Source organism: Phyllobates terribilis, unplaced genomic scaffold, assembly GCF_046119375.1.
Source record: "Phyllobates terribilis strain yellow unplaced genomic scaffold, ASM4611937v1 Scaffold_2__4_contigs__length_985480577, whole genome shotgun sequence".
Classification (NCBI taxonomy): Eukaryota; Metazoa; Chordata; class Amphibia; order Anura; family Dendrobatidae; genus Phyllobates; species Phyllobates terribilis.
In genome coordinates, this window is record NW_027362762.1 from 381,046,502 (window position 1) to 381,074,113 (window position 27,612).

Consider the following 27,612-nt stretch of genomic DNA (forward strand, 5'->3'; position numbering starts at 1 on the left):
TCAACCTGGGTGGTGCCATAATGCGTCCGTCCCGGTTGAAAACCACTGAGGAATGAGCTACTGCGAGCTCAGCCTCAGTGACTAGCTTTGACGTCATAGAGTTCACCGCCGGTCATTGAGGCTGCTTTCCCAGCCCGGGCAATGAACTGTCGTGACCTCAGTGAGCTCACAGATAGCGTGGGAACCGCAGCGCGCTGACCAGTGGTATTAATCTACTGGTCAGAGGCAATGTTTGCCGCGCTGTCATGCACATGACAGCATGGGAAACACCCGATGTTCAGGCTTTTATTCCCACGATGCATCGGACAGCGTGGGAACTGCAGTGCTCTGACCGGTGGTATTAATACTACCGATCAGAGCCACCAGAGTTTCTCGTGCTGTCATGCAGATGATAGCGCGAGGAACACCCGGTGTTTGGTGCGTCATACCTGAATTGTAACACAGACTTCCTTCTGAAGTGTTCAGTACGGACCCCGAACTTTACTGTTTGGGTTCACCCCTCTCTATTTATTAATATAGTGATGTGCTTATTACAAGTGTACTTGTGCATTTCCCCAGCGGAAAATGTGGATGTTCTTTTTTTATCTGCAGACTTTCCTCATCTCATTCAAGCCTGTGTGGAAATTCTGCAAATAAAACCCATATTTACCACAAGAGATATTGACCTGTTGCAGATTTTAAAATCGCACTTCAGGTCAGTTTTCGCAGTAGAAAAGAAACACAGAGCATGAGATTTCTATAAATCTCATCCACTTTCCTGGAACTGAAACATGCTGCATTTTTTTGTGCAGTGGAAAAAATTTTACTAATACTCATCGTGAGAACTTAGCCTTAGGGCTCTTTAACACGTGCTGATATTTCCGGTACTGGGGATGTCTGTGTACTGCATCAGGAGCACACGTAACGGGGCCCTCTCGCTGCAGCCCTTCATTCTCCCTTGCTCCTCTGTGTGATCAGTCGCATAGATTACAGTGGGGGACACTTAGGACAGGTGAGTAGAAGTTTTATTTTATTCTTATCTTTACAGTTGGACACTGCGGGAGCAGAATACTACTCTCACTCTCATCATTGTCCCTGCTGGTGCTGATTGCAGCGCCAGCAGGGATCAATTATGAGGGCAGTGTTCAGCACCCAGCGCTTGGGAACAGCGTTAACTGTACACTGATTCCCAGGCGCCGGTACGTGTCAGACGGATGACACACGGATGTCATCCATGTGTCTTCAGTGTGGGACATTTTACGGACCGTGCAACGGGTAAAAACCGGACATGTCAGAGTGTTTTGCACATGGACACACGGTCCGTGAAAACACACTGACATGTGCGCAGACCCATTCATTTGAATGGGTCTACATGTGTCTGTCTCCGACACTTGTGGAAACTGTTACAACACGTACTGGAGATACTGACGTGTGAAAGATCCCTTAGGGTAGGTTCACACGATCGTATAAAAAATTCAATCAGTTTTATCCAGAACACTGGTATGACTTTTTTCTCACTTGTCGTCCATATGCAATCTGTTTTTTACAGCATCAGCTATTAATGGATCTAGAAGACCACTTACAGTTAACATTACAATGTATCCCTAAAAAACTGATGCTATACTGTGACTCCTTATGGCATCTGATTTTAATTAATTTATTTTGTGCACCCATAGACTTGAATAGGAGAGTCTCATCCGATTTATGGAAGAAACTAGTGCATGCTGCAATTTTTATTTTTATTTTTTCTCCACTCGCAGATTTGGTCAGTAAGAAAAATCGCTCACCTGCACTGTCCCATTGAATGACATTTGTCCGTGTATGGTCTGTTTTTTTTTTCACAAACCCCACCAAGCCAAAAATACGGTGAGCAACTTTTAGACTGGACTTAATAGGCAGAAAAAGAACGTGTATTTATGCAGTGATCACCAAAATAATAAGCGAAGGGAGATATATAGATAATAATGAATACCCTGGATATAAAGTACATCAATTAATTTTATTTTTATTGAGATATAATCAGACACAAGTAAAGGACATACCAACAAATTTAAAACACCATTAAAAAAGTGGAATGAACCACTATATAAGGAGCCAGCTACTAAAGAAACCTTCCCATGATATTAAAGAATGCAGTGCAAAAAGTGCACATAATCCAGTCAAACCGCACAGGCTGTATAGAATATCTGTAGTGGTCAATAGTTGCACAAGCCCTATATTGCACACACCTAAGGCAAGGAATGGTACATAGCACAATATGTTTGCATGATCAAAAAAATGAGTAAAGATTTTAGCTCAATCCCTATATGCCTGGGTGCCAGGCCAATGGCATAATACACATATATAGTTGGAATAATCAGGGTATAGACAATAATTATTCAATAAGCCAACAATATACACAGGCTGTATAGAATATCTGTAATGGTCAATAATTGCACAAGCCCTATATTGCACATATCCAAGACAAGGAATGATACATAGCACACTGTGTTTGCATGATCAAAAATGAGTAAAGATTGGGGCACTGAGGTCCCAGCTTCACCTTCCAGAGCACATGCTGCTTTGATTTAAGTATATTTATTTAGGGTCATGTTGTGGGTCTAGATTGTCATATTGTGCGGGGAGCTACTTTTTCTGCCTTTATAGTCATGGTGACTTATTAACTGTTTGCAGATATTCATTTTTTGGTATATTGTTGGCTTACTGAATAATTATTGTTTATATCCTGATTACTACAACTATATATATGTGTATTATACCATTGGCCTGGCACCCAGGCATATGGGGATTGAGTTAAAATCTTTACTCATTTTTGATCATGCAAACACAGTGTGCTATGTATCATTCCTTGTCTTGGATATGTGCAATATAGGGCTTGTGCAATTATTGACCATTACAGATATTCTATACAGCCTGTGTATATTGTTGGCTTATTGAATAATTATTGTCTATACCCTGATTATTCCAACTATATATGTGTATTATGCCATTGGCCTGGCACCCAGGCATATAGGGATTGAGCTAAAATCTTTACTCATTTTTTTGATCATGCAAACATATTGTGCTATGTACCATTCCTTGCCTTAGGTGTGTGCAATATAGGGCTTGTGCAACTATTGACCACTACAGATACTCTATACAGCCTGTGCGGTTTGACTGGATTATGTGCACTTTTTGCACTGCATTCTTTAATATCATGGGAAGGTTTCTTTAGTAGCTGGCTCCTTATATAGTGGTTCATTCCACTTTTTTAATGGTGTTTTAAATTTGTTGGTATGTCCTTTACTTGTGTCTGATTATATCTCAATAAAAATAAAATTAATTGATGTACTTTATATCCAGGGTATTCATTATTATCTATATATCTCCCTTCGCTTATTATTTTGGTGATCACTGCATAAATACACGTTCTTTTTCTGCCTATTAAGTTTATGTTACTTTTTGTGTGTGGCAGGTGGATCCCAATCACCAGATGGTGCCCTCCTTAAATTGTTGTTGTTCAACTTTTAGACTGGATAATCGGATGTGAGATACTAATGACACTTGGGTCCAGCTCTGCTGCGAACATGAGCCAAGTGTCAGTGCTCTGTGCTCCGATCCTCTCACAAGAGAGAATCACAGAACAGGTGCGGAGGAGACGGAGAAAGTAATTTCTCCATCTCCTCCATTGCCTGTCTCGGTGTTTATTGGACTACACTAGGATAACATCCGAGTGCAGTCCGATGTTTTACACGCACCCAATGACTTGTATGGATGCGAGTGAGCCGAGTCTCGCTGCACCCTGCGATTGTTTTCTGATGCCGAATCGGTATGAGAAAGTAATTGCAGATCTGCCCTGTCCCCTAGTATAACATTGGTCCAAGCGCCATCCGATAAAACATTGGCTAGCACTCGGCCGTGTTATACTCTCGTGTGACTCCAGCCATATAGTGTAGATTTTCACTTCAGATTTCACTGTTTGAGGAAGAGGATAAAATCTGCCATAATCTGCAGTATTTCCACAATGAATTCCACTTTGGTTGTATCTCCAGATTTCTTGCTGTGGATAGCGTGCAGGGCATAAGTCCCATGACTTCTCTGCCATTATTTTTTTGCTGTTTACAGTGTAATAAAAGTAGCACCTCAATTTAACAATGTGGATGTATACACAAAGAATTGACACACTGTGGAGAAAATATGAATTGTAAATTGTCAAAGTCCTTTTCATTTTATGTTGTGGATTTTCACTATTTACAAAACAATGGATATAAACTGCTGTAATCTGCAGCATTTTCACTACAAATTATTTGTATACCTGATTTCATGATGTATATAGTATGCAGTGCGTAAGTCCCATGTGACCTACCTGAAGAATTGGCTTGTCTGCCATTGTTTTCTGTGCATAACAATCTGTTTCACTCGAACAGTTTAGATGCTGTGGAGAATCTGTTACAAGTATTAAACTCCTCTATCTGAGTGCAGCTTAAATGTGGTGACAGAGCCGAATGAAAGCGCCGTGCTAGTTCCTGGTTTGCATGCAGGAGTTGAGAAAATCGCTGTTTTTCTGCTTGAATGATTGGAAGCTCAGGAGGCCATGTGCATGCTCCCTCAGCTCTTTCATGAGCTGCAGTTTCCAACACCCTCCTGACACCTTACTCCCTAAACGCAGCCTAAGGAGAAAACTGGTATTTAGTGGTCGGTGGCCAGAGGGAATCATAGCTTTCAGATAAGAGGCAATGCATCCCTAAAATTCGTTTGTCACAAGCTTTAATCATGGCCAAACTGAATAAGACTGGTGCAGCATAAGGTGTTAACATTAATCTGACTCCCATAAAATAAGCAAAATGGGATCCACCAAGATGGCATGCCATTTTTTTTTTTTTTTTTTATAGTGTAGCTGTTTTAAATTGAATTTCCATTGATGTGTATTTTATTTATTGTACCTTATATAGTACCATCCACAGCACTTTCCAAATATCATTGTTAGGCCACAGCCCCACTATCCTTATTCGTTCAGTATTTTTTCTCAGGAGTGGGAGCCAAAACCAGGTGAAGAACAATCAGAGAAAAGATATAATAGAAACAAGTCACCAATTCTGCATTTATCATCCACTCCTGATTTTGGCTCCCACTCTTGAGAAAGAATACTGACCAAATAGTGATTGTGGGGCCGTGGCCTTACTCACAAACTAAGCTCCATATTAGTATATCTGTGGAGTGTGGGAAAATATGTGGATAATATAAACTCCTGGATGGGATTTGAACCCAGGACCCCAGCACTGCAAGGCTACAGTGCTAAGCACTGAGCCACTATGCTTCCCACATGGAAGGTGTTGTCCACTAATTGGACAGCCCCCTTCCTAAATACTGTAGTCCATTGGCGCCGGAGTCTACTGGTGCCCATGTGACATTGTTTTGCCCAGTGAGCACTTTTTTATTTTACACAGGTACCACAGCAGTTAAGAAGGGGTTTTCCAAGTAGTGGAAAACTCCTTTTAAAGAGTAACTACCCTTTTTTATAAATCAAAAGAACAAACAAAGGTAAGAAATTTAGTAATATATTTTATTAGAAAAAATGCCTGTCTTGCCACTTACCAGTCACTTCCTCCCTACCCGTTTTCTACACTTATTCACAACAAAATGCTCAAGTGTGTCTTCAGATCTGCCTTTACTGAGGGATCAAATGACACCTACTGCCTGTAAAAGTCTTTGGACAGGGCAGGGGAAATTGCTGGTGGGAAACAAAGCAGTGAGACAGGAAGAGAAATTGCTGTGGTTCTAAAGACTGCATAGAAGAGAATTGCTGAAGATGCAGGATAAAGGTTATTTAGTGACCAGAAATAGTTATTCTTCAAGTACACACACAACAACCTTAGGGTATGTGCATACATTAATTATTGCTCACATTTCTGCATAATAACTTGTCTCTTGGCTAGGAAAACATATCAAAAAGCTGAAAGAACTGACACGCTGCAGATGTGAAAGTGCTTCAAATCTGCAAGGACAACTTAAGCCGCGTGTGCAGGAGATTTCAGAGATCTCATTCACTTTTCTGGGACAGTAAAATGCTGCGTTTTTTTTCGCAGCAAAAATGTTGCAAAACGTGATGTGTGCACATCCTCTTGTCCTAATTCACTTGTCTGAGAAACATGGACTATGCTCAGCATAACTGCTGGGTCTCCTGACCTGAGCTAACTTTCTCATATAGGAGAAGCGCGTAACAATCTCGGACAACAATACCCGGCTCCACCATCAGGTCTCCTGGCCTAAGCTAATTGCCTCATATAGGAAGCTGTTATCCCAGACAAGGATACTCGCCATTGCTATCCGAGCACAGTCTGTATTTCTGTGAATGCGGCCTTTTCTGAATAGTCACTTGAAAGTGCCATAACACTAAATTTATTATAGTAAATGTTAAAATTTTGAATCAAAACAAAAAAATCCATCATTGGGATGTTCATGAAATCATCATCATTTTATTGACACGCACTGAAAACGCATGGAAAAGCTGCTGACGTGTATTAGATCTGATCCAGGACTTTAGTTTATAGCTAGGATCCCAGTGAAAAGACAAAGATAAAATACACAGGCGTGTAATTGGAGTGCTAGCCAAGGCAGCCTATTGCTTACTACTTTATAATTGCTTAAATTTGAATCACATTATGTTGTCATTATGTTATCTAGCTGTTGCTATTTTTCACCACTTTCCCTGGTAGTGCCATAGACAATGAATGAAGCAGAGGTCGAGAATGACACCTCCGCTCAACTCATGATGGGGCTTTTCAGAGCCTGACTCTCAGGACTCTTGGATATCTAAGGCTACGTTCCCACAATGAGCTTTTTCTGAGTTTTTGACACTGCAGATTTTCCACACCTCTTGTTTAAACTAGGTTACTTGTGTTTTTTTATTGCATTTTTGTGTGCGTTTCTTTAACATGCGTTTTTATTGCGTGTTTTGTCTGTTTGGTATGTCATGCTTTAAATAAAGCAGCTTTGTTTTTGATACTTCCTAGTATTTTGGTTTGACAAAACTCTATAGATATTCTTGGGTGCGGATTACTGCAAAAATAACGCAATAAACACTCGTGCGTTTTTTACCTGCGGATTTTTTGCATCTAATGCAAGCCTGTTGGTAAAATCTGCACAGAAAATTCAGCGTACCCTCAAGAGAAATTGACATGTTGGAGATTTGAAACACGCACCTCAGGTCAGTTTACACTGAGTAAAATAAAAGCACAGTGGGAATAAGGTGTCTATAAATCCAATCCACTGAGCTGGAACTGTAAGACACTGTTTTTTTGATGCAGCAAAAATGCGAAATACCAAAAATATACCAAAAGCTCATTGTGGGAGCATAGCAGACCCCGATTAGTAAAGGCCCCGTCACACTTAGCGACGCTGCAACGATCCCGACAACGATACGACCTGTCAGGGATCGTTGCTGCGTCGCTATGTGGTCGCTGGTGAGCTGTCAAACAGGCTGGCTCACCAATTATCAGGGGAGTGGCGACATTGTGGAAAGAATCTTTCCACAATGTCCTGCTCCTGGTTACGAGCCTGCTGAAGCAGGAGCAGGCTGGTAACTATGGTAAACATCGGGTTACTAGGGGCACACGCGCACCTAGTAACCCGTTGTTTATCATGGTTACCACTCTGCTGCAGTGAGCTGGAGGTTACCGCTCACTTTAGCAGGCTCGTAACCATGATAAACAACGGGTTACTAGGTGCGCGTGTGCCCCTAGTAACCCGATGTTTATCATGGTTACCAGCCTGATCGCTGCTCCCGCTGGTCACACACAGCGATGTGTGCTGACCAGCGGGAGAGCAATGACCAAAAAATGGTCCAGGACACTTTGCAGCAATCAGCGACCTCACAGCAGGGGCCTGATCGTTGCAAAGTGTCACACATAGCGACATCGCTGGTGAGGTCGCTGTTGCGTCACCAAAACCGTGACACAGCAGCGATCTCGCTATGTGAGACGGGGGTTTTAGTTATTGCTTTTGTCTAAACTTCTGATGTTATCTATAGTTTGTAGATATGGTCCACATACACCTAATTGTCCCCTAACTATTTTATTGTGTGATCTCATTATTTTGCAAAAGAGCTTCCAGGTACTTGTTCATCAGGGTCAATTTTCTTTAGAACAAATAACCAGGAATACATTTCAAACTTCTTTAAATTGATGTATTGTATGACATTTTTTGTTTTTGAAAGGTGCATGAAAACTGTTACACTAAGGAATATCATACAAGTGTATAAATCGGACGAGTGCAATCCATTAAAAAAAAAGAATTGCACTCAGACCAATGTTATTCAATGAGGCAGTGTAGATGTGCGTATTTTTTTTCTCAGCTGTATTCGGCATGCTGCAATTTGACTCCGAAATCAGTTCAGTGCAAGAAAAAAAATCAGATGCCATACTTCTGATTTTTACGGATACATTGCAAATTTGTAAGATAGGGAAACTGTAAATGGTCCAGCAATAACTGTTTGGCAGCTACATGGGAATTTACTCTGAGTGTGGTGTCTACTTTAGATAGCTCTCTTCTATATTTCCAGTTCAGGCGTGTGAATGTAATCCAGTCACCTTTCCCCTTTTTTCCCCAGTCTGGAGGATTGTGTTCTGATTTTTATAGAGCAGTGTAAAGATTAGTGTAGTGGGTTAGCCAGCCCATAATGGCTTACCATTGGGGACATGGCAACATAAGAGGACCTTTCACATGGGAACGAGTTCAAAGCAAACATTCCCTTTTAATGCTGCTAAACTTGTTAAATGGAATTTATGAAGGTTACCATAAACCAGAAGGTAACCATCATTCAGCCAACACTTCAACACCTTCATAAACACGTAGCGTCTCATCGAGGCACTGTAGCATCGGCGTCTCTGCCTCCTGCTGGACAGAGACGCCGTTCTCCTCACCGCCGCGGTCCCGGTCCGGCGTCTTCCTGTTCCCCTGCTGCTAAGGTGCGCACTGCGTGCTGCTTCCCGGGCACTGTGCTCAGGGCGCGCGCTTATTCCCTCTTAAAGGGGCCGCGCGCGCCGTCCTAAAAAGTCCCCGGCCAATGGCCGGAAGACTGCCCCTATATTAAGCACTTCCTCCAAAATGGAGGTGCCTGTGCAAGGTTGTTATTTGTGTGCTAACACTCTCCTCAGCCCTCAGGTTCCTTGCCCGCCAGTCTGTCTTAACAGCCGTGCCCGCGAGCCTGCCTACCCGGTGCACCTGCCAGTTACCTGCCGTGCTCGCCAGCCTGCCAACCTGGAGCACCTGCCAGTTTTCTGCCGTACCCACCTGCTCCTTTACCCGGAGTAACTGTCTGGCTATCCGCCGTACCCGCCTGCTTGCCTATCCGGATCACCCGCCAGCCTACCTGCCATGCTCATCCGCTGTACTGGTCAGCTCCTGTCATCTGACCCGTGGGAGTCACCTGCTCTCACACAAGGTCAGTCCCAGAGTGGCACCTGGTTCACCTGCCCGGTCCCTCCTTGGTTCACGGAGTCGACTAAGCCGCCGTGTGACCTGGGTCGGTCCGAGTAGGCAGTTACGCCCCTCTGGTTCCTCCTTGCATCAAAGCACAGAGGTTCCACCACCTGGACCCGTAACAGGCACCATAGACATAGGGCAATAAACCTATCATGCCAAAAACAATCTCTTGGCTGTAACCAGCTTTAGGGCTCACTGACACGAGCATATAAATATGACTAGTGCAATCTGATAAAAATTTGGATTGCACTTGGACCAATGTTATTCAGTGAGGCCAAGCAGATCTGCATATTTGTTCTCAGCTGTATTCGGCATGAGAAAAAAGTCACAGCATGCTATGATTTCACTCTGAAATCGGTACAGTGCAAGAAAAAAAATCAGATGCCATACGGACCATCAGTATGGCATCTGATTGTTATGGATATATTACAGTTCTGCAGCATAGGAAACTGTAAATGGTCCTGCAAAAGATTAATAGCTGCTGAATAAGATTGTACACGAACAGCAGACGGATGACAGGTGAGGAAAAAAAAAAAAAGTCCCACTCTCCTGGATGAGAATGGGACCAATTGTTATATAATATTATAAAAAAAGCTAGTGCCCATCATCAGCATATCACCCATTGTACTGTGATATACGGATGTAGGCACTGAAATGATGATGGCAATGGTGTTTGCAGCTAAGCTGTGTGATTTGCATTTTTCCTAAAGTTCTTTAACAAAAAAACATGACCAGCCCCTTTGACTTGTATGGGTCATTGTGTTGTCCATTTTTAAAACTGCACAAGGACTAGACACACGGTCGTCTGAGGCCTAATTTCATGGTTGCCCAAAATTGCCATTAAAACGGGATTCAACTGGGCACAAAGAGGCAGATCCTATACCAATATGTAGTAGGTATAATAATAATAATAATAATAATAATATAATATTAGCAAATACCTCCAATTAGAAATGTAGTTTCTCATGTGCAGGCAATACAGGACCTTAGGTATCCACGGTTACGACCACTAGGAGCTAGCTGTCACTATATCAGTGGACGTAACCATAGATACTTAAAGTCCTGCAATGCCTGCACATGAGGAAAGAGACATGGCGAATCAGAAATACTATACTACATTTCTAATTGGAGATATTTGTTAATATTATTATTATTATACCTACTACATATTGGGATAGGATCTTGGAGATGGGAATACCCCTTTAATGGTAACAAAATAGCAATCCTGTGGCAAACTGTTTTAAAGGAAGCCTAATTTCTAAATTTGGAAAGAACAGAAACTTTGAACCAGATACAAAACCATATGATCTGCCAAACGTGTTCTAATGTCTTCGCTTGATTTTAGAGGGTAATGACCGAACTATGGCTGACAATCCTGGAATCCATTTGTATGTTGCTGCTACGTATGGCCAGTGCCATATGCACAGCTACTGTGGAGAACATGTGGATTGAATAGCGGCTCAGCACTGCTGCAAATCTTTAGTGGCTCAGCAATATGTTCTGCTTGCTACAGGACTGTGGCTTTTGTTTCCCATAATAAGATCAGAATTAATCTTCTCATATCTTCTGGCAGATGGTTCGCCTCTGCAGCTAAAGAAGACTGCAAACATTTACACACATGAAAACCATAAGCAATTGTGTGTGTTGTCTACTTTCCCCCAACTGCTACTGCTGAATCTTGACTTATCATGTGGCTTTTTTTTTTCTGTTCTGGCCCGTCTTCCAAGTGCTTTCAAAGGGTTTAAAAAAAAACACTACTTGTCCAGCAAAGACAAGCCCTCATGCGGCTATGTCAGCAGAAAAACAGACAAACAATATAAATATATATACAATAATATACATATAAGTATTCACCCCAAACTCCTGCCTTTTTCATGTTTTGCTACCTCACAACCTGGAATTTCAGGTTTTTTTTTTTTTTTTTTTTGAGGGTTTGAATCAGTTCATGTAAAGAACACAAACTTTTCAGTGTACATAATTATTTACCCCCCTAAAGTCAATACTTTGTAGAACCTACTTTTGTGGCAATTACAGCCACAAGTGGCTTTGGATAAGTCTCTATGAGCTTTCCTCATCTTGCCACTAGGATTTTTGCCCATTCATCAAGGCAAAACTGCTCCAGCTCCTTCAAGTTAGATGGTTTCCTCTGGTGAACAGCAATCTTCAAGTCTGACCACAGATTCTCTATTGGATTAAGGTCTGGGCTTTGATTAGGCCACTCCAAAATATTTACACGTTTCCCCTTAAATCACTCTAGTGTTGCTTTAGCAGTATGCTTTGGGTCATTGTCTTGTTGGAAGGTGAACCTTTGTCCCAGTCTCAAATCGCTGACAGACAAACAGGTTTTGCTGAAGAATATCCCTGTATTTCACACCATCCATGTTCCCTGTCCCTGCTGCTAAAAAACATACCCACAGCAATATGCTCCGACCACCATGTTTGACTCTGGGGATGGTGTTCTTGGGGTGATGAGCTGTGTTGGTTTGGTGGCAGACATAGCGTTTACCTTGGTACCAAAAAGTTTAATTTTGGTTTCCTCTGAGCATAACACCTTCCTGCATACATTTGAGGAGTCTCCCACATGTCTTTTGGCAAACAAAACGAGCCTTACAATTTTTGTTTGTAAGTAATGACTTTTTTTGCCCACTCTTCCATAAAGACCACCTCTATGGAATGTACGGCTTATTGTGGTTGTATGGACAGATACTTCAGTCTCTGCTTGGGAGCTCTGCAGCTCCTTCAGGGTTACCTTTGCTCACTGTGCTGCCTGTCTGATTAATGCCCTCTTTGCCCACGCTGAGAGTTTTGGTGGGTGGCACTCTCTTGGCAGGTTTGTTTTGGTACCATGTTCTTTCCATTTGATGATAATGGATTTGATGGTGCTCCGGGGGATCATCAGAGATTGAGATATTGTTTTCTTACAACCCAACCCTGACTTGAGAAGTCCAACAACTTTGTCCTTGACTTGTTTGGAGATCTCCTTTGTCTTCATGGTGTTGTTTGATTAGTGGTGCCTCTTTCTTAATGGTGCTACAGCCTCTGTGGCCTTTCAGAAAAGGTGATTATATAGGGACAGACCATGTTACACTTAGATTGCACACATAGAATGGTAGAGTTGGAAGGGACCTCCTGGGTCATCTGGTCCAACCACCTGCTCAAAGCAGGATTCACTAAATCATCTCAGACAGATGTCTGTCCAGTCTGTCCAGCCTCTGTTTGAAGACGTCCATTGAATGGGAACTCACCACCTCTCGTGGCAGCCTGTTCCACTCATTGATCACCCTAACTGTCAAAAAGTTTTTTCTAATATCTAATCTGTGCCTCCTCCCATTCAGTTTCATCCCATTGCTTCTAGTCTTTCCTTGTGCAAATGAGAATAAAGATGATCCTTCTACAATGTGACAGCCCTTGACATATTTGTAGACAGCTATTAAGTCTCCTCTCAGTCTTCTTTTTTGCAAGTTAAACATTCCCAAATCCTGCAACCGTTCCTCATAGGACATGGTTTGCAGACCGGTCACCATTCTGGTCGCTCTTCTCTGAATTTGATCCAGTTTGTCGATGTCTTTTTTAAAATGTGGTGCCCAAAACTGGACACAGTATTCCAGATGAGGTCTGACCAAAGAGGAGTGAAGTCCGATAATGACTTCACGTGATCTAGACTGTATGCTTCTGTTAATACATCCCAGAATTGTATTTGCCTTTTTTGCTGCTGCATCACACTGTTGACTCATGTTCAGTCTATGATCTATTAGTATACCTAAGTCTTTTTCACATGTACTGTTGCTTAGCTCTATTCCTCCCATTCTGTATATGCTTTTTTCATTTTTATTGCCCATATGTAGTACTTTGCATTTTTCCCTGTTAAAAACCATTCTGTTAGTTGCTGCCCACTGCTCCAGTTTATTTAGGTCTTTTTGAATCCCCTCTCTCTCTTCTCTAGTATTAGCTATCCCTCCTAGCTTTGTGTCATCAGCAAATTTAATCAATTTACCCTCAATTCCTTCATCTAAATCATTGATAAAGATGTTGAACAATACAGGTCCCAGGACAGGGCCCTGTGGTACCCCACTTGAGACATTCATCCAGCTGGATGTGAAGCCATTTAGGACCACCCTTTGAGTCCGATCACTAAGCCAGTTATGAATCCACCTAACAGTTGCCTGGTCCATTCCTTACTTGGTCATTTTCAATAAGAATGGTGTGAGATACTTTGTCAAATGCTTTGCTGAAGTCAAGATATACTTTATCTACAGCATTTCCCTGATCCACCCAGTCAGTGATTCTGTCATAGAAGGAAATTAAGTTAGTCTGACATGACTTGTTAGTTACAAACCCATGCTGACTCTGGTTAATCACTTCATTCTTATCCAGGTACTTACATACATGTTGTTTAATAATTTGTTCAAAGATCTTTCCTGGTATAGAAGTCAGACTCACCAGCCTATAGTTCCCTGGGTCCACCTTCTTCCCCTTTTTGAAGATGGGAACAACATTTGCTCTTCTCCAGTCTTCTGGGACTTCTCCTGTTCTCCAAGAATTTTCAAAGATTATGGAGAGTGGTTCTAAAATTTCTTCTACGATCTCCTTCAGTACTCTGGGGTGTAATTCATCTGGACCTGGAGACTTGAACTCAGTTATGTTAGCTAAATATTCCCTCACAATCTTTCTGTTTACAGATAACCTGGATTCTTCAATTCCTTTAATAGGACAGTGAAGATCAGCTGATGTTACATTTTCTTTCTGAGAGAAAACAGATGCAAAATAGGAATTAAAAAGTTCGGTCTTCTCAACATCCTTTCTTACCATTTCACCATTTTCATCCTGTAAAAATCCTATAGCATCTTAAACTTTTCTTTTACTTTTGACACCCCTCCACCCCCCAAAATCCTTTTTTATTGCTTTTGAGATCTCTTGCAAGCCTTAATTCATTGTCAGCTTTAGCTAACCTGATACGTGCCCTGCAGGATCTGCAGACTGCATTATAATCTTCTTTAGAAATGCCTCCCTCTTTCCATTTGATAAACATTTCTTTCTTTCTTTTTAGCATGTGTTTAAGTTCTGTTTCATCCATCCTGGTTTCCTTAAATGCTTCCCATTCTTGCTACTTTTCGGAATTGTTAACGATTGTGCTTTGAGAATCTCATTTTTAAAAATTTCCCACCCTTCCTGGACATTTTTGTCCTTAAGGACATCCAGCCATTGGATCCCTCCTATTCTCTTTCTGAGTCTCTTAAAATCTGCCTTTCTAAAATCTAACCTTGAAGTTTGAGTCTTCACATGTCTTCCTCCTCTAGTTATCCAAAATTCTATAATCGCATGATCGCTGCCTCCTAGGGTCCCAGCCACTTTTACCTCCTCAACCATTTCCTCCCTGTTTATAAGGATTAGATCCAAAGTAGCAGATCCCCTTGTTTTCTCCCCTACCTTTTGGAAGATAAAGTTGTCAGCAAGAGAGGATAAGAATTTGCTTGACCTGTTAGTTTTACTTGAGAGAGATTCCCAACAAATGTCTGGATAGTTGAAATCTCCCATGACCAATATGTCATATTTTTTGGAGAACTTGGTCATTTGATACATAAAGAGTTCATCCATATCTTCAGTTTGCCCAGGTGGCCTGTAGTAAATGCCTACAATGGTGTCCTTTCCGTTGTTCTCTCCTTGTATTCTTACCCAAACAGTTTCCACAGAACTCCCGGTCTCTGCTTCAATCTCTGTGCAGATATATGCTTTTCTAACCTACAATGCGACACCTCCTCCTCGTTTATCAAGTCTGTTTCTTGCAAATAAGTTGTATCCTTTTAGCCTTTTATTCCAATCATGTGTATCGTCCCACCAAGTTTCAGTGATTCCAATGACATCATATTTCTTTTCCTGCGTTAGTAGTTCCAATTCTCCTTGTTTGTTGCCCATGCTTTGTGCATTTGTATAAAAACATTTTAGTTTGTGATTGGTTTCACAGGTAGACTTTCCTTCAATAAATATGTGACTTATGAAGGTAATTGCTTGCACCAGAAATTTTTAGGGGCTTCATAGCAAATGGGGTGAATACATATGCACGTTTTAGTTATTCGATCCCATAAATTTCATTTATGCCTATATTTTTCTCACTTCACCAACTTAGACTATTTAGTGCTGATGCTTCACATACAAATCGGATTACATAAATATTTACACAGGATGTAGTGTAACAAAATAATTAAAAAGCCAAGGGGGTGAGTACTTTCACAAGCCACGGTAACTGTACGACATGATCGGGAAGGTGCTCCCGCAAATTGAAGTACACTTACATCATGGCGATTATGAGGGCACAGGAGCAGGGAGCGTGGTTTCACTGATAGCACTGGCTGTGACAGGAGCAATTCAGCTAGCAGGCTGACAGGTCTAACACTCTGCAATGCATGTGTATTGCAGTGCATTAGACCAGTGATAAGATAAATAAAGTCACATAGTGGAACTAAGTAAAAAAATAAAAAATTGGAAAAATATATATAAAAACAAAACAAAGAATGAAAAAAAATCCCCCAAAAATATTACATTAGTGTAAATACACCAATGTAAAAATAAAAAAATAAAAAAAAGTACACATACTGGTATTGCCACGTCCAGAACTACTTTATCTATAAATCAAGATCTACTGTGTCACTGTTAAAATTCAACAGTTAACGTTGTAAAAAAATATATATAAATAAAAAACATTGCAAAATCTATGTTTCTTCATCATACTGCCAAAAAAAGTGAAATAAAACATGATCAAAAAGTCATATATAAATAAAAATGGCATTGCTGACAACATTATTTCATCCCACGAAAAATAAACCACTTGGCTCCATCAGCAGAAAAATAAAAAAAATTATAGCCTTCAGAATATGGAAATGCAAAAACTATTTTTTTTTTTCTAGAACTTTTTTTTTGTGTAAAGCAGCAAAACCTAAAACCCTATATAAATATGGTATCACTGTAATCGTACTGACCTGGAGAATAACAGACTCTTAATTTTTACCACACAGTAAACAGCATAAAAGATTGATAAACAAAATTTTTGAACTTCTGTTGATTTGATCATTCTGCCTCCCAAAGATCGCAGTAAAGCACAATTCAGACGTCCGCGTTTCGAGTAAGTGTGGTGTTCATTTCTACACGTACTGGAGACACTGGCACACTTAGACCCATTCAAATGAATGGGTCTGTGCACATGTCAGTGTGTTTTCACGGACAGTGGGTAAAACATGCAGATATGTCCGTTTTTTACCCACAGCACGACCACAAAACATCCCACACACGTGGACACTGATAACACACAGATGACATCACATACCGGCGCCTGGGAATCAGCGGTACAGTTAGTGCTGTTCCCAAACGCTGGGTGCTGAACACTGCCCTCATCATTTTCCCCTGCTTGCGCTGTGATCAGCGCTGGCAAGGGACAATGTTGAGAGTAGTATTCTTCTCCTGCTGTGTCCAAAACCTGTAAAAATAAGAATAAAATTTAAAAAATCCTTATACTCACCTGTCCTAAGTGTCCCCCGCTGTAATCCATCTGACCACTCATGCCGGGGAGAATGACTCGCTCCAGTGAGCTGGTCCCTGCTCAGCTCACTGAGCGATGTCCTGTCACTCACTGAGCTCATCACAGAGCAGGATCGCAGCATCGGCAGGGGACAATGATGAGGGCCGCGTTCAGCACCCGGCGCTTGGGAACAGCGCTAACTGTACCACTGATTCCCAGGCTCCGGTATGTGTGATATGGATACGGCACACAGGCGGCATACGTATCGTATACACGGACATGGATATCTCCGGTACTGGTTTTTCTAGTACCCGAAATATCCGGACGTGTGAAAGAGGCCTAAAGCTCAGTTCACATTTATCCTGTGCTCTACGCTGAGCGCTTACACTGTGGTTTCCATGTAAATCTCTGAAATACATTATTTTGACGGAAACCTCGATGTAAGATTCGCTATACTGAGGCAAATGGAGTCACTTTGAATGCTGTCTGGCCTATGATCCGGCTGTGTCAGTTTTTCTAAGCAAGCACTAAAGCACAGTGCACAACATTTTGTGCACCTCTGAAAAGAAGGACACCGCTGAACAGAGGCCAAACAGAACCCAAAGTAACTGTCTTCCTTTTATTCTAGTGAATGGATTCATCGGGAGTTCCATCTGAATCGCGTATTTCAGAGATTTAGATGTCGGTGCCCAGTGTATTGCACAGGATAAATGTAAAGTGATCCGAAATGTTGTGGACGCCAAAATAATAACCACAAAAGCTTCAAATCAACCCACAAAAAGAAGTCCCCAATCAGGTCCATTATCTGTTAATCGAAATTTAGGGGTTTTCATAGTAGCAAAAAGGCCATGGAAAAGCAATATTCCTCCCCCAAAAAGAAATCCAGCGACATCTGCACTTCCAACTGCCCCCTCTCCCTTCTGAGCCCCACAGCGTGCTCAAACAATAACTAGTGTCACATGTTTAGCATTGCTGTAGTGTGGAGAGCCCGCTTAATTTACAAGGTCCATGTCTCCAGAAGTATGAGCTGGGCACAATGAACTGGGCACTACAATGGCAGATTTGCTGTTTTCACTCTACAAGTACTGCATACTTGTTTCTGGACAACACCCCTGGAATCAAAATAATCACAACACCCGTAGATGAATTCCCTGAAGGGTGTGATTTCCAAAATGAGGTCATTTGAGGGGGTTTCGGCTGTTCTGGGACTTCAGGGATTTGTATATTGAGTCCGCAAACTATTCTAGGAAAATCTGCACTCCAATGTGGCACTTCTTCCCTGAAGTTTGCACTTTATCTGAAAATTATTTTTAAGAGAAATATGTAATTTTTATTCTCACAGTTTGAATTTGTTCCTGTTAAACATATAAAGGGTACCAAACGTTCTGAATGTGGTTTTGAGAACTCAAAGCTCCTCCGCGATAAGGCAAAGAGCAGTTATATTTAAGCGTCTTTCCAGGGTTTGTATAGATTATCTTTATCTGTGTTTCCTGAGCCCATTTTTTTTTTTTTTATCCTCTTTTTATATCTCTTCTGGGGAAAAAAAAAGTACATGATATTGTAGTACATTTGACTAGTAATTTATATTATTGATACTACTTCAAAATTTGGATTATAAACTATGCATTATATACGAGTATGTCTTTGTGATACAGTTCTTTTAATTATAAATAAAGATTTTCTATCTTAATATATAGAGATTTCTCTTCTGGCACCAATTGGTTAGGAAGATGAAAACACTGGTTTTCTTTATTTTCCTGACTGAATTTGGGAACTGCAGCGTTTTTTGAAATCTGCTGCATGTCAATTCTTTGTGTTTTTGCCCCATAGAAAGCAATGAGAAAGTGAAAAAAAAAAAAAACGCTGCAAGAAATGCAACAGCGTTTTCCGCTTTTTTTAAAAACATTTTTGGTGAATAAAATTAACTTTATTAAACATGTACTTTAGAAAAAGAACACATCATCCACCTCAAGCAAAAATGTGAACATAGCCTAATAATGCTCTGTAATTGAAGTACTGCATTGAGAAAAAGCGATCAAAAGCCCATCCACATCCCATTCTCACAAAATTCGAAAATCATCAAAAAGTTAATTTATTTCAGTTATTCAATACAATAAGTGAAACTCATTATATAGAGTCATTACAAAGAGAGTGATCTATTTCAAGTGTTTATTTCTGTTAATGTTGATGATTATGGCTTACAGCCAATGAAAACACAAGTGTCATTATCTCAGTAAATTAGAATAATTAACAAAAAAACACCTGCAAAGGCTTCCTACTCTTTTAAAAAGGTCCCGTAGTCTGTTTCAGTAGGCTCCACAATCATGGGGAAGACTGCTGACTTGGCAGATGTCCAGAAGGCAGTCATTGACACACTCTACAAGGAGGGTAAGCCACAAAAGGTCATTGCTAAAGAAGCTGGCTGTTCACAGAGTGCTGTATCCAAGCATATTAATGGAAAGTTGAGTGGAAGGAAAAAGTGTGGTAGAAAAAGGTGCACAAGCAACCAGGATAACCGCAGCCTTGAAAGGATTGTTAAGAAAAGGCCATTCAAAAATTGAAGGGAGATTCACAAGGAGTGGACTGCTGCTGGAGTCATTGCTTCAAGAGCCACCACACACAGACGTATTCAGGACATGGGATACAAGTGTCGCATTCCTTGTGTCAAGCCACTCATGACCAATAGACAACGCCAGAAGCATCTTACATGGGCCAAGGAGAAAAAGACCTGGATTGGTGCTCATTCGTCCCAGGTGTTTTCAAATGAAAGTAAATTTTGCATTTAATTTGGAAATCAAGGTCCCAGAGTCTGGAGGAAGAGTGGAGAGGCCACAATCCAAGCTGCTTGAGGTCTAGTGTGAAGTTTCCACAATCAGTGATGGTTTGGGGAGCCATGTCATCTGCTGGTGTAGGTCCACTGTGTTTTATCAAGACCAAAGTCAGCACAGCCGTCTACCAGGAAATTTTAGAGCACTTCATGCTTCTCCTCTGCCGACAAGCTTTTTAGAGATGGAAATTTCATTCTCCAGCAGGACTTGGCACCTGTCCACACTGCAAAAACTACCAATACCTGGTTTAAAAACAACAGTAAGGCTGTCTGCCCACGATGCAGATTTAATGCGTTTCCGCATTAAAATCGCTTGTTAAGATGTCTGCCATATCTCCCAATGATAATCCGCATGTGCTGTGCACATGCTGCAGAAATTTCTGCTGCAGATTACCATTGTGGAAAAATCCGCAGCATAACCATTGACTTGCATTGAACCGCATAACATCCGCATGTATACATGCGGATGTTATGCGGTTCAATGCGCAGATGGTACCTGGGTTGGGAGAAGAAGAGACTCTCATCCAACCTGGGTACCATCGTACCTGCAAGTTAAAAAAAGAATTCTAGTAAAAAATAAAAAATAAATATTCAAACTCACCTCTCCGGCAGACCCCGGTCTCCTCCCTGCGGTGATCCTCTCTCCTCGGTCGCCCGCGGTGTACTAGCTGGACCTGCGGTGACGTCATTCAATCAGCTGATGGTCGCGTGACCATCAGCTGACTAAATGACATTACCGCAAGTCCTGCCAGTACACTGCGGGCCGCCGGAGAGGTGAGTATAAGGTTTTTTTTTTTCCTTTTAACTTTTTAATTCTTTTTATTTACACTAGATGCTTGATTTGAAGGAAAAATCTCCTCATAAGTTAGTCACACAATATTAATCCATGCCAGTTGCATGGATTTATATTGTGTGACCAACTTGTCAAGCACTTTCCAAGTGATGCTCAAAATCGCTTGAAAAACGCTGAAAAAACGCATGTAAAATCCGCATGAGTTTTTTCTGCCAAGGAGATGCAGAAATGCTCAGGAAATTTCTGCTTCAAATTTGCATCGTGGGCACATACCCTTACACTGTGCTTGATTGGCCAGCAAACTCGCCTGACCTTAACCCCATAAATTATGGGGTATTGTCAAGAGGAAGATGAGATACCAGACCCAATGCCGACGAGCTGAAGGCTGCTATCAAAGCAACCTGGGTTTCCATAACACCTCAGCAGTGCCACAGGCTGATCGCCTCCATGCCACACCGCATTGATGCAGTAATTGATGCAAAAGGAGCCCCGACCAAGTATTGAGTGCATTTACTGAACATACATTTCAGTAGGCCAACATTTTGGATTTTAAAATAATTTTTCAAGCTGATGTTATAAAGTATTCTAATTTACTGAGATAATGACTTTTGTGTTTTCATTGGCTGTAAGCCATAATCATCAATATTAACAGATAAACTTTTCGATGATATTCTAATTTTGTGAGAAGCATGTGTATGTGTGTATGTATGTACAGTACAGACCAAAAGTTTGGACACACCTTCTCATGTAAAGATTTTTCTGTATTTTCATGACTATGAAAATTGCACATTCACACTGAAGGCATCAAAACTATGAATTAATACATGTGGAATTATATACTTAACAAAAAAGTGTGAAACAACTGAAAATATGTCTTATATTCTAGGTTCTTCAAAGTAGCCACCCTTTGCTTTGATGACTGCTTTGCACACTCTTGGCATTCTCTTGATGAGCTTCAAGAGGTAGTCACCGGAAATGGTTTTCACTTCACAGGTGTGCCCTGTCAGGTTTAATAAGTGGGATTTCTTGCCTTATAAATGGGGTTCGGACCATCAGTTGTGTTGTGCAGAAGTTTGGTGGATACACAGCTCAGAGTCCTACTGAATAGACTGTTAGAATTTGTATTATGGCAAGAAAAAAGCAGCTAAGTAAAGAAAAACGAGTGGCCATCATTACTTTAAGAAATGAAGGTCAGTCAGTCCGAAAAACTGGGTAAACGTTGAAAGTGTCCCCAAGTGCAGTTGCAAAAACCATCAAGCGCTACAAAGAAACTGGCTCACATGAGGATCACCCCAGGAAAGGAAGACCAAGAGTCACCTCTGCTTCTGAGGATAAGTTTATCCGAGTCACCAGCCTCAGAAATCGCAGGTTAACAGCAGCTCAAATTAGAGACCAGGTCAATGCCACACAGAGTTCTAGCAGCAGACACATCTCTACAACAACTGTTAAGAGGAGACTTTGTGCAGCAGGCCTTCATGGTAAAATAGCTGCTAGGAAACCACTGCTAAGGACAGGCAACAAGCAGAAGAGACTTGTTTGGGCTAAAGAACACAAGGAATGGACATTAGACCAGTTGAAATCTGTGCTTTGGTCTGATGAGTCCAAATTTTAGATCTTTGGTTCCAACCACGGTGTCTTTGTGCGACGCAGAAAAGGTGAACGGATGGACTCTACATGCCTGGTTCCCACCGTGAAGCATGGAGGAGGAGGTGTGATGGTGTGGGGGTGCTTTGCTGGTGACACTGTTGGGGATTTATTCAAAATTGAAGCATACTGAACCAGCATGGCTACCACAGCATCTTGCAGCGGCATGCTATTCCATCCGGTTTGCGTTTAGTTGGACCATCATTTATTTTTCAACAGGACAATGACCCCAAACACACCTCCAGGCTGTGTAAGGGCTATTTGACCAAGAAGGAGAGTGATGGGGTGCTACGCCAGATGACCTGGCCTCCACAGTCACCAGACCTGAACCCAATCGAGATGGTTTGGGGTGAGCTGGACCACAGAATGAAGGCAAAAAGGCCAACAAGTGCTAAGCATCTCTGGGAACTCCTTCAAGATTGTTGGAAGACCATTTCCGGTGACTACCTCTTGAAGCTCATCAAGAGAATGCCAAGAGTGTGCAAAGCAGTCATCAAAGCAAAAGGTGGCTGCTTTGAAGAACCTAGAATATAAGACATATTTTCAGTTGTTTCACACTTTTTTGTTAAGTATATAATTCCACATGTGTTAATTCATAGTTTTGATGCCTTCAGTGTGAATGTACAATTTTCATAGTAATGAAAATACAGAAAAATCTTTAAATGAGAAGGTGTGTCCAAACTTTTGGTCTATAGTGTGTGTGTGTGTGTGTGTGTGTGTGTGTGTGTGTGTGTGTGTGTGTGTGTGTGTGTGTATATATAATATTAATATACACACATATATATATATAATATATATAGCCAAAATCTCAATTTAATTTTTTTTTCAAACTTTAAAAATATTTTTTTTATTTTAATCTGTTTTTATTTTTATAGGTAAAGGAATACTAAGATGAATATTGCAATTCCTTAATATATTCTGTATCCATAGGCTACAATGTTCTCATTACTTGCATACATGCCTCTTATGCCGATTAATTACATTCCCTCACAGGTCAGCAAACACAGCTCTGCTATGTTTACATTACATGCACTCATATCTCTATTTCCAAATGATGTGGGAAATGGCTATGTATTTAGTGTATGCATAGCAGAGCTGTGTTTGTAGCTTGTACACAACATTGCTGTGTGTGTGCAGCGTATAGATGCATGCAACTAATGACAACATAGAAAAGTGTACATCACAAAATTGCAAACATGGTCGAGAAAGTCCATTCACACTGACCTGTAGTGTGTTCTGGGTCATGTGAAGAGTGAGCCCTCTTAGCTCCACAGGCTGTTTAAAGGGACCCATCCAGCACTAGGGAAGGTTGCTTGTAATCTTGTTAAACATGCTGCAATTAAAAAGTAATAACGATTGGAAGCAACTTTTCCTGGTGCCATAGTATGCACACCTGGCTGAACCGCATCTGTGCACACTACAGAGCAACACTACAGAGCAGTGGACTTGTCAAGACAACAATAACCTGATGTGTGCCCAGTAGTGATGAGCGCAAGTGCTCATTACTAGAGTTTGCCGTAGGTGCTCGAGTGAGATGTTCGCGTCCCCGCAGTCACATGACAAAACATGCGGGGATTGCCCGTGTATGTCAGGCAATCACCGCATGTTTTGTGGGTGTTTAACAACCACAAAACATGCGGCCGCGGGGACTCTAACATCTCACTCGAGTAACTGCACTGCTCAGTGCATATCTGAGCACCCTCGGCAAAGTCGAGTAACGAGCACTTGTGCTCATCACTAGTGCCCAGCACTACTGACACTTGATCTTTGTTTTAGGTGATTTCAAGAGCTGCTGCTACCTTGGCCATGTCCCGATATGGCGGGTCCAAGATGGAAAATTTGCTGATTAATCAAATTAATTTGTTCTATCACCCAGCCCTACTGAAGATATTTTGTATTAAGTAAAGGGAATCTGTCGGCAAGATTTTGCTATCTCATCTTAGAGCAGTTTGATGTAGGGAAACAGAAGCTGAATCCAATGATGCATCACTTAGATTACTGGGTGCAGCCTTTCTGACACAGTTGGAGCTTTTAGATTTAGAATGAAGCAGAGCTGAGCAAGCTAGCCCCGCCCACACCAGGCTCTCCATTTACAAAGTCCATAGACAGGTGCTTATCTCGGGTTATATGGCAAAAACCTGCTGACAGATTCCCTTAAACAGTTGTTCTTTGACTTGTTTACTTATTTCCTCATCATATTCTTTCTTTTTTTATCCTTTCTACCAATAGTGTTCTATTTATCAGGTATTTCAGAAACCATGCAATCCTGTACTTATGTCTCATGTAAAACAACAATGGTGATTTCTAAATCTGCACCTGAATGTGTAAGTAGCCATGGAACGGCAATGTTTTAAGATGTGTAATCATTCATTTCAGCCAACGGTGGACACGTTGAAAAATATGACCGTCCTTGATTTCATCCACAAGGAACGACTGGAGCTACTCAGAAGTGTATGCAGGAATGAATCACTCAGGAACCTGTCACATTCCTTAATTTCCAAGTTTGTGTTGGATCGAATATTTGTCTCTGACGAGAACAGAATCTTATTTTGTCAGACCCCTAAAGTAGGAAATACCCAGTGGAAAAAAGTTCTCATTGTTTTAAATGGTAATTGTATACAATTTTAAATACTTTTTCTAAATTTCTGTAAGACCAGTATATTCATTATTTTTTTTAAGCCGATTTCAGTAAAAAAAAATGAAAGGAGGTTGTCCTCTAGTTCTAAATTTTGAAAAATGGCCCATGGTGCACTTAAAAGGAACATGTCCTCTTATTCATGATGCCCAAACCGTGGTCCGTATGAGTCGGAGCCTGGCTGCAGGATTGCAGACAGTTATATTTTACTCTAAAACATTTTGGCATTTCAGAAAAAAAATGTACTTTAAAGATCTGTCCAGGAACTAAAGCCAGAGACCAAAGTAATCCGCTGCGTTGCTGCAGGTGAGTGACAGGTCTCTTCCATAGCAAGAGACCCTGGGGAAAGCAGTCCGGGAGTGGCATCGGACTAGTCTAGTCTCCGGATCTTTTAACTATATTGTGAGGGATTAGCTCTGTGGTAGACGCTAGTTCAGACACAGGGATTCAGGTTGTCGGTTCAGAACAAACGGCTGGTTTATTAAATGTCCATAAACCGTCTGGTTAACAAAATAAAACAGCCTCTTCTGGGTACAAAAAGATATAACAGAAACAAAATGGAAAATAACCAGTCCATATAAAACACGGGCTTACTTGTTTAACTTTTATATCTTCAGTTTCCGACTCCAACAGGGTCTGAGCAGCACATAAAAGGCCTCCTCACCTTGCACACACAAACAAAGTGAGACAGCACCAGCTGCCTTAAATTGGACATTCCAAGACCTGGACTGGAGGTAAGTGAGAAGCTGATCCCACCCAGCTCTGTCAGCTTCTCATAAAACCTGGACCCATAATCCGGGCCTATTAAAACACCTCTCAGCACTATGTGTACTGGAGCCTGCTTCTCCGGGTCCTACATCGCCGAGGCTTGGCACCTCGGGGACACATACCTTCTGTCCACGACCTGTCCATCTGGCAGCTTACGCTATATCTTCTATGAAATGCCACAGCGTTTTGGGAAAAAAAATATTTGGCTTTAATTCACGCTGCCCATGGCTTGTGCAGCAAGAAACAGGTGACAGGTTCCCTTAAAAAAAAAAAATCAGAAACCTACTGGGCTCCTGCCAATTTTCACACCGCTAGTACAGTCTCTTCCAAATTCAAACAGGACATCACCACTGTCTGTATGAAGACAGGTGCTCTCCCATGCCAGGAAAGATGGCAAAGAGCCTGGCGGGACATGGGCAGGGGTCTGATAGGTGAGTAACTTTTTTAAAATTATTTATTTTTCAGGCCACCATGAGCCTATTTTTATAATAAAATTAGGGAATAACTCCTCTAAACAGAATTGCTGTTCATTACATTTACATTGCAATTGGCTCTGTACTTTCTGCTTATTGTTACATCATAAAAATAGAAATATTAACTTGCGCTGGACCTAGGTCTAGAAGTGAGGAGGAGGCTATAGGTAAAAGCAAAGGTTTGTTTATTGTTTAATAATATTAAAAAAAGAATAAAATGAATAAAGGTATTACTAAAACATAAGGGGGGAGGGAAGGAAGTTAGGATGGTCCTCCGTAGGCTGGATGGCAGTAGGGCTGATGAGGAGTCATGTTTCCAGTTAGTGGTTGGAAGGAATTCAGTGGATGTTGGATCCCAGGAGGTGGTAAGTCCTGATAAGAGGAAGAGTTTTAATAGTAGAATTAAATCAGCAGTGAAGCACTGTGCAGGGTAGATGTTGCTAATGAAATATCCAAGGTAATTACCTATAAGATGGGAGGCAGATGCATAGGATGATCCAATGTAGCTGTGTGGATCGTCTTTGATGAGATGAGGCTTAAAGATAAAGTGGTTTTATTTAAAAAAAAATGTTATCAGGTGTAAGATAAGATACCTACTGTAGCTGGTCCTGGGGTGAATTCTTAGTTCTCCTGAATGGAGGCATGTCGGTCAGGCGTCGTTTAGAAAATGTAGAGGGGTGTATCCCCTTAGTCCGGGCCTGACAGTCGTTGCTGAGTTGGTGAGACTATGGCTCTATAATAGAGTAAGGTCAACTGGGTGAATATTGCCAAAAGGGGAAAAATAGTTATGCACTACTGGAGGAATTTAAAAATGTTAATTGGAAAAAGGCGGACGCTACCTCTGGTGAGAGATAATAGATAAATATGAGGCTCGTTAAGGTCCCTGTTGAGGGTGAGGTGTAGTCCTGGTTGACTGGGTAGGAGTGGCACAGTCCCTGTGGGGCTCTAAGATCGATGCCTGTATCAGGAGAAATATAAAGGGTTAAAATGCTAGAGCTAAAAACAAGGGGGTGAATATTGATATTAGTAGTAGGATTAGTAGGAAGAGCCTAGGTGGGGGGTCCCGCTGGGGGAATAGGAGGAGTTGTAGTGCCTATGGCGGGGGTAGCACTCGGCAATTGTTACTCACTGGCAAGAAGAGCCCACAGTATGTGGAGGTACGTTGCCGGTGTGCCTGAGCTAATCAGTGCAACTGATCCCGTGGAGCACAGCGGTAGTGGCAGGGGTGATAGCGGTGCTGCAACACCCTGTTTGTCTGCCTCTGGTGAGTGGTGTGCCGGGGTACCTGATCCACGTGGTGATGGTAGTAGGGGTGCCAGGTCCTGCGCCGGCTTGCGGACCTCAAAAGTCGGATCTCCCAAGAAGCGGTGGTCAGATTTCTGACAATCTTCAGCAGCAGTGCAGCGTTACAGACCCTCTGTAGGTGGTCTGATTTGAGGACAGGAGAAGCGGTTACTCGGATACTCCAAGGTCTGCCTCAGCATGCGGTAGTAGCAGGTCAGGTCAGGAAAGGACCTGTGA

At 41.6% G+C, this 27,612-nt stretch overlaps 1 protein-coding gene and 1 long non-coding RNA gene across 2 annotated transcripts in view; one reads left to right on the plus strand and one right to left on the minus strand.

Moving 5' to 3' along the window:
* Positions 1-27,612, minus strand: part of LOC141252402 (uncharacterized) — a 220,868-nt gene that overhangs the window by 94,766 nt on the left and 98,490 nt on the right. The window lies entirely within an intron of this gene.
* Positions 1-27,612, plus strand: part of CHST10 (carbohydrate sulfotransferase 10) — a 51,883-nt gene that overhangs the window by 6,852 nt on the left and 17,419 nt on the right. Inside the window, exon 4 of the mRNA XM_073664796.1 lies at positions 24,592-24,823. Within this exon, the coding sequence (XP_073520897.1) occupies positions 24,592-24,823 (232 nt within the window). The remainder of the gene's footprint in view (positions 1-24,591; positions 24,824-27,612) is intronic.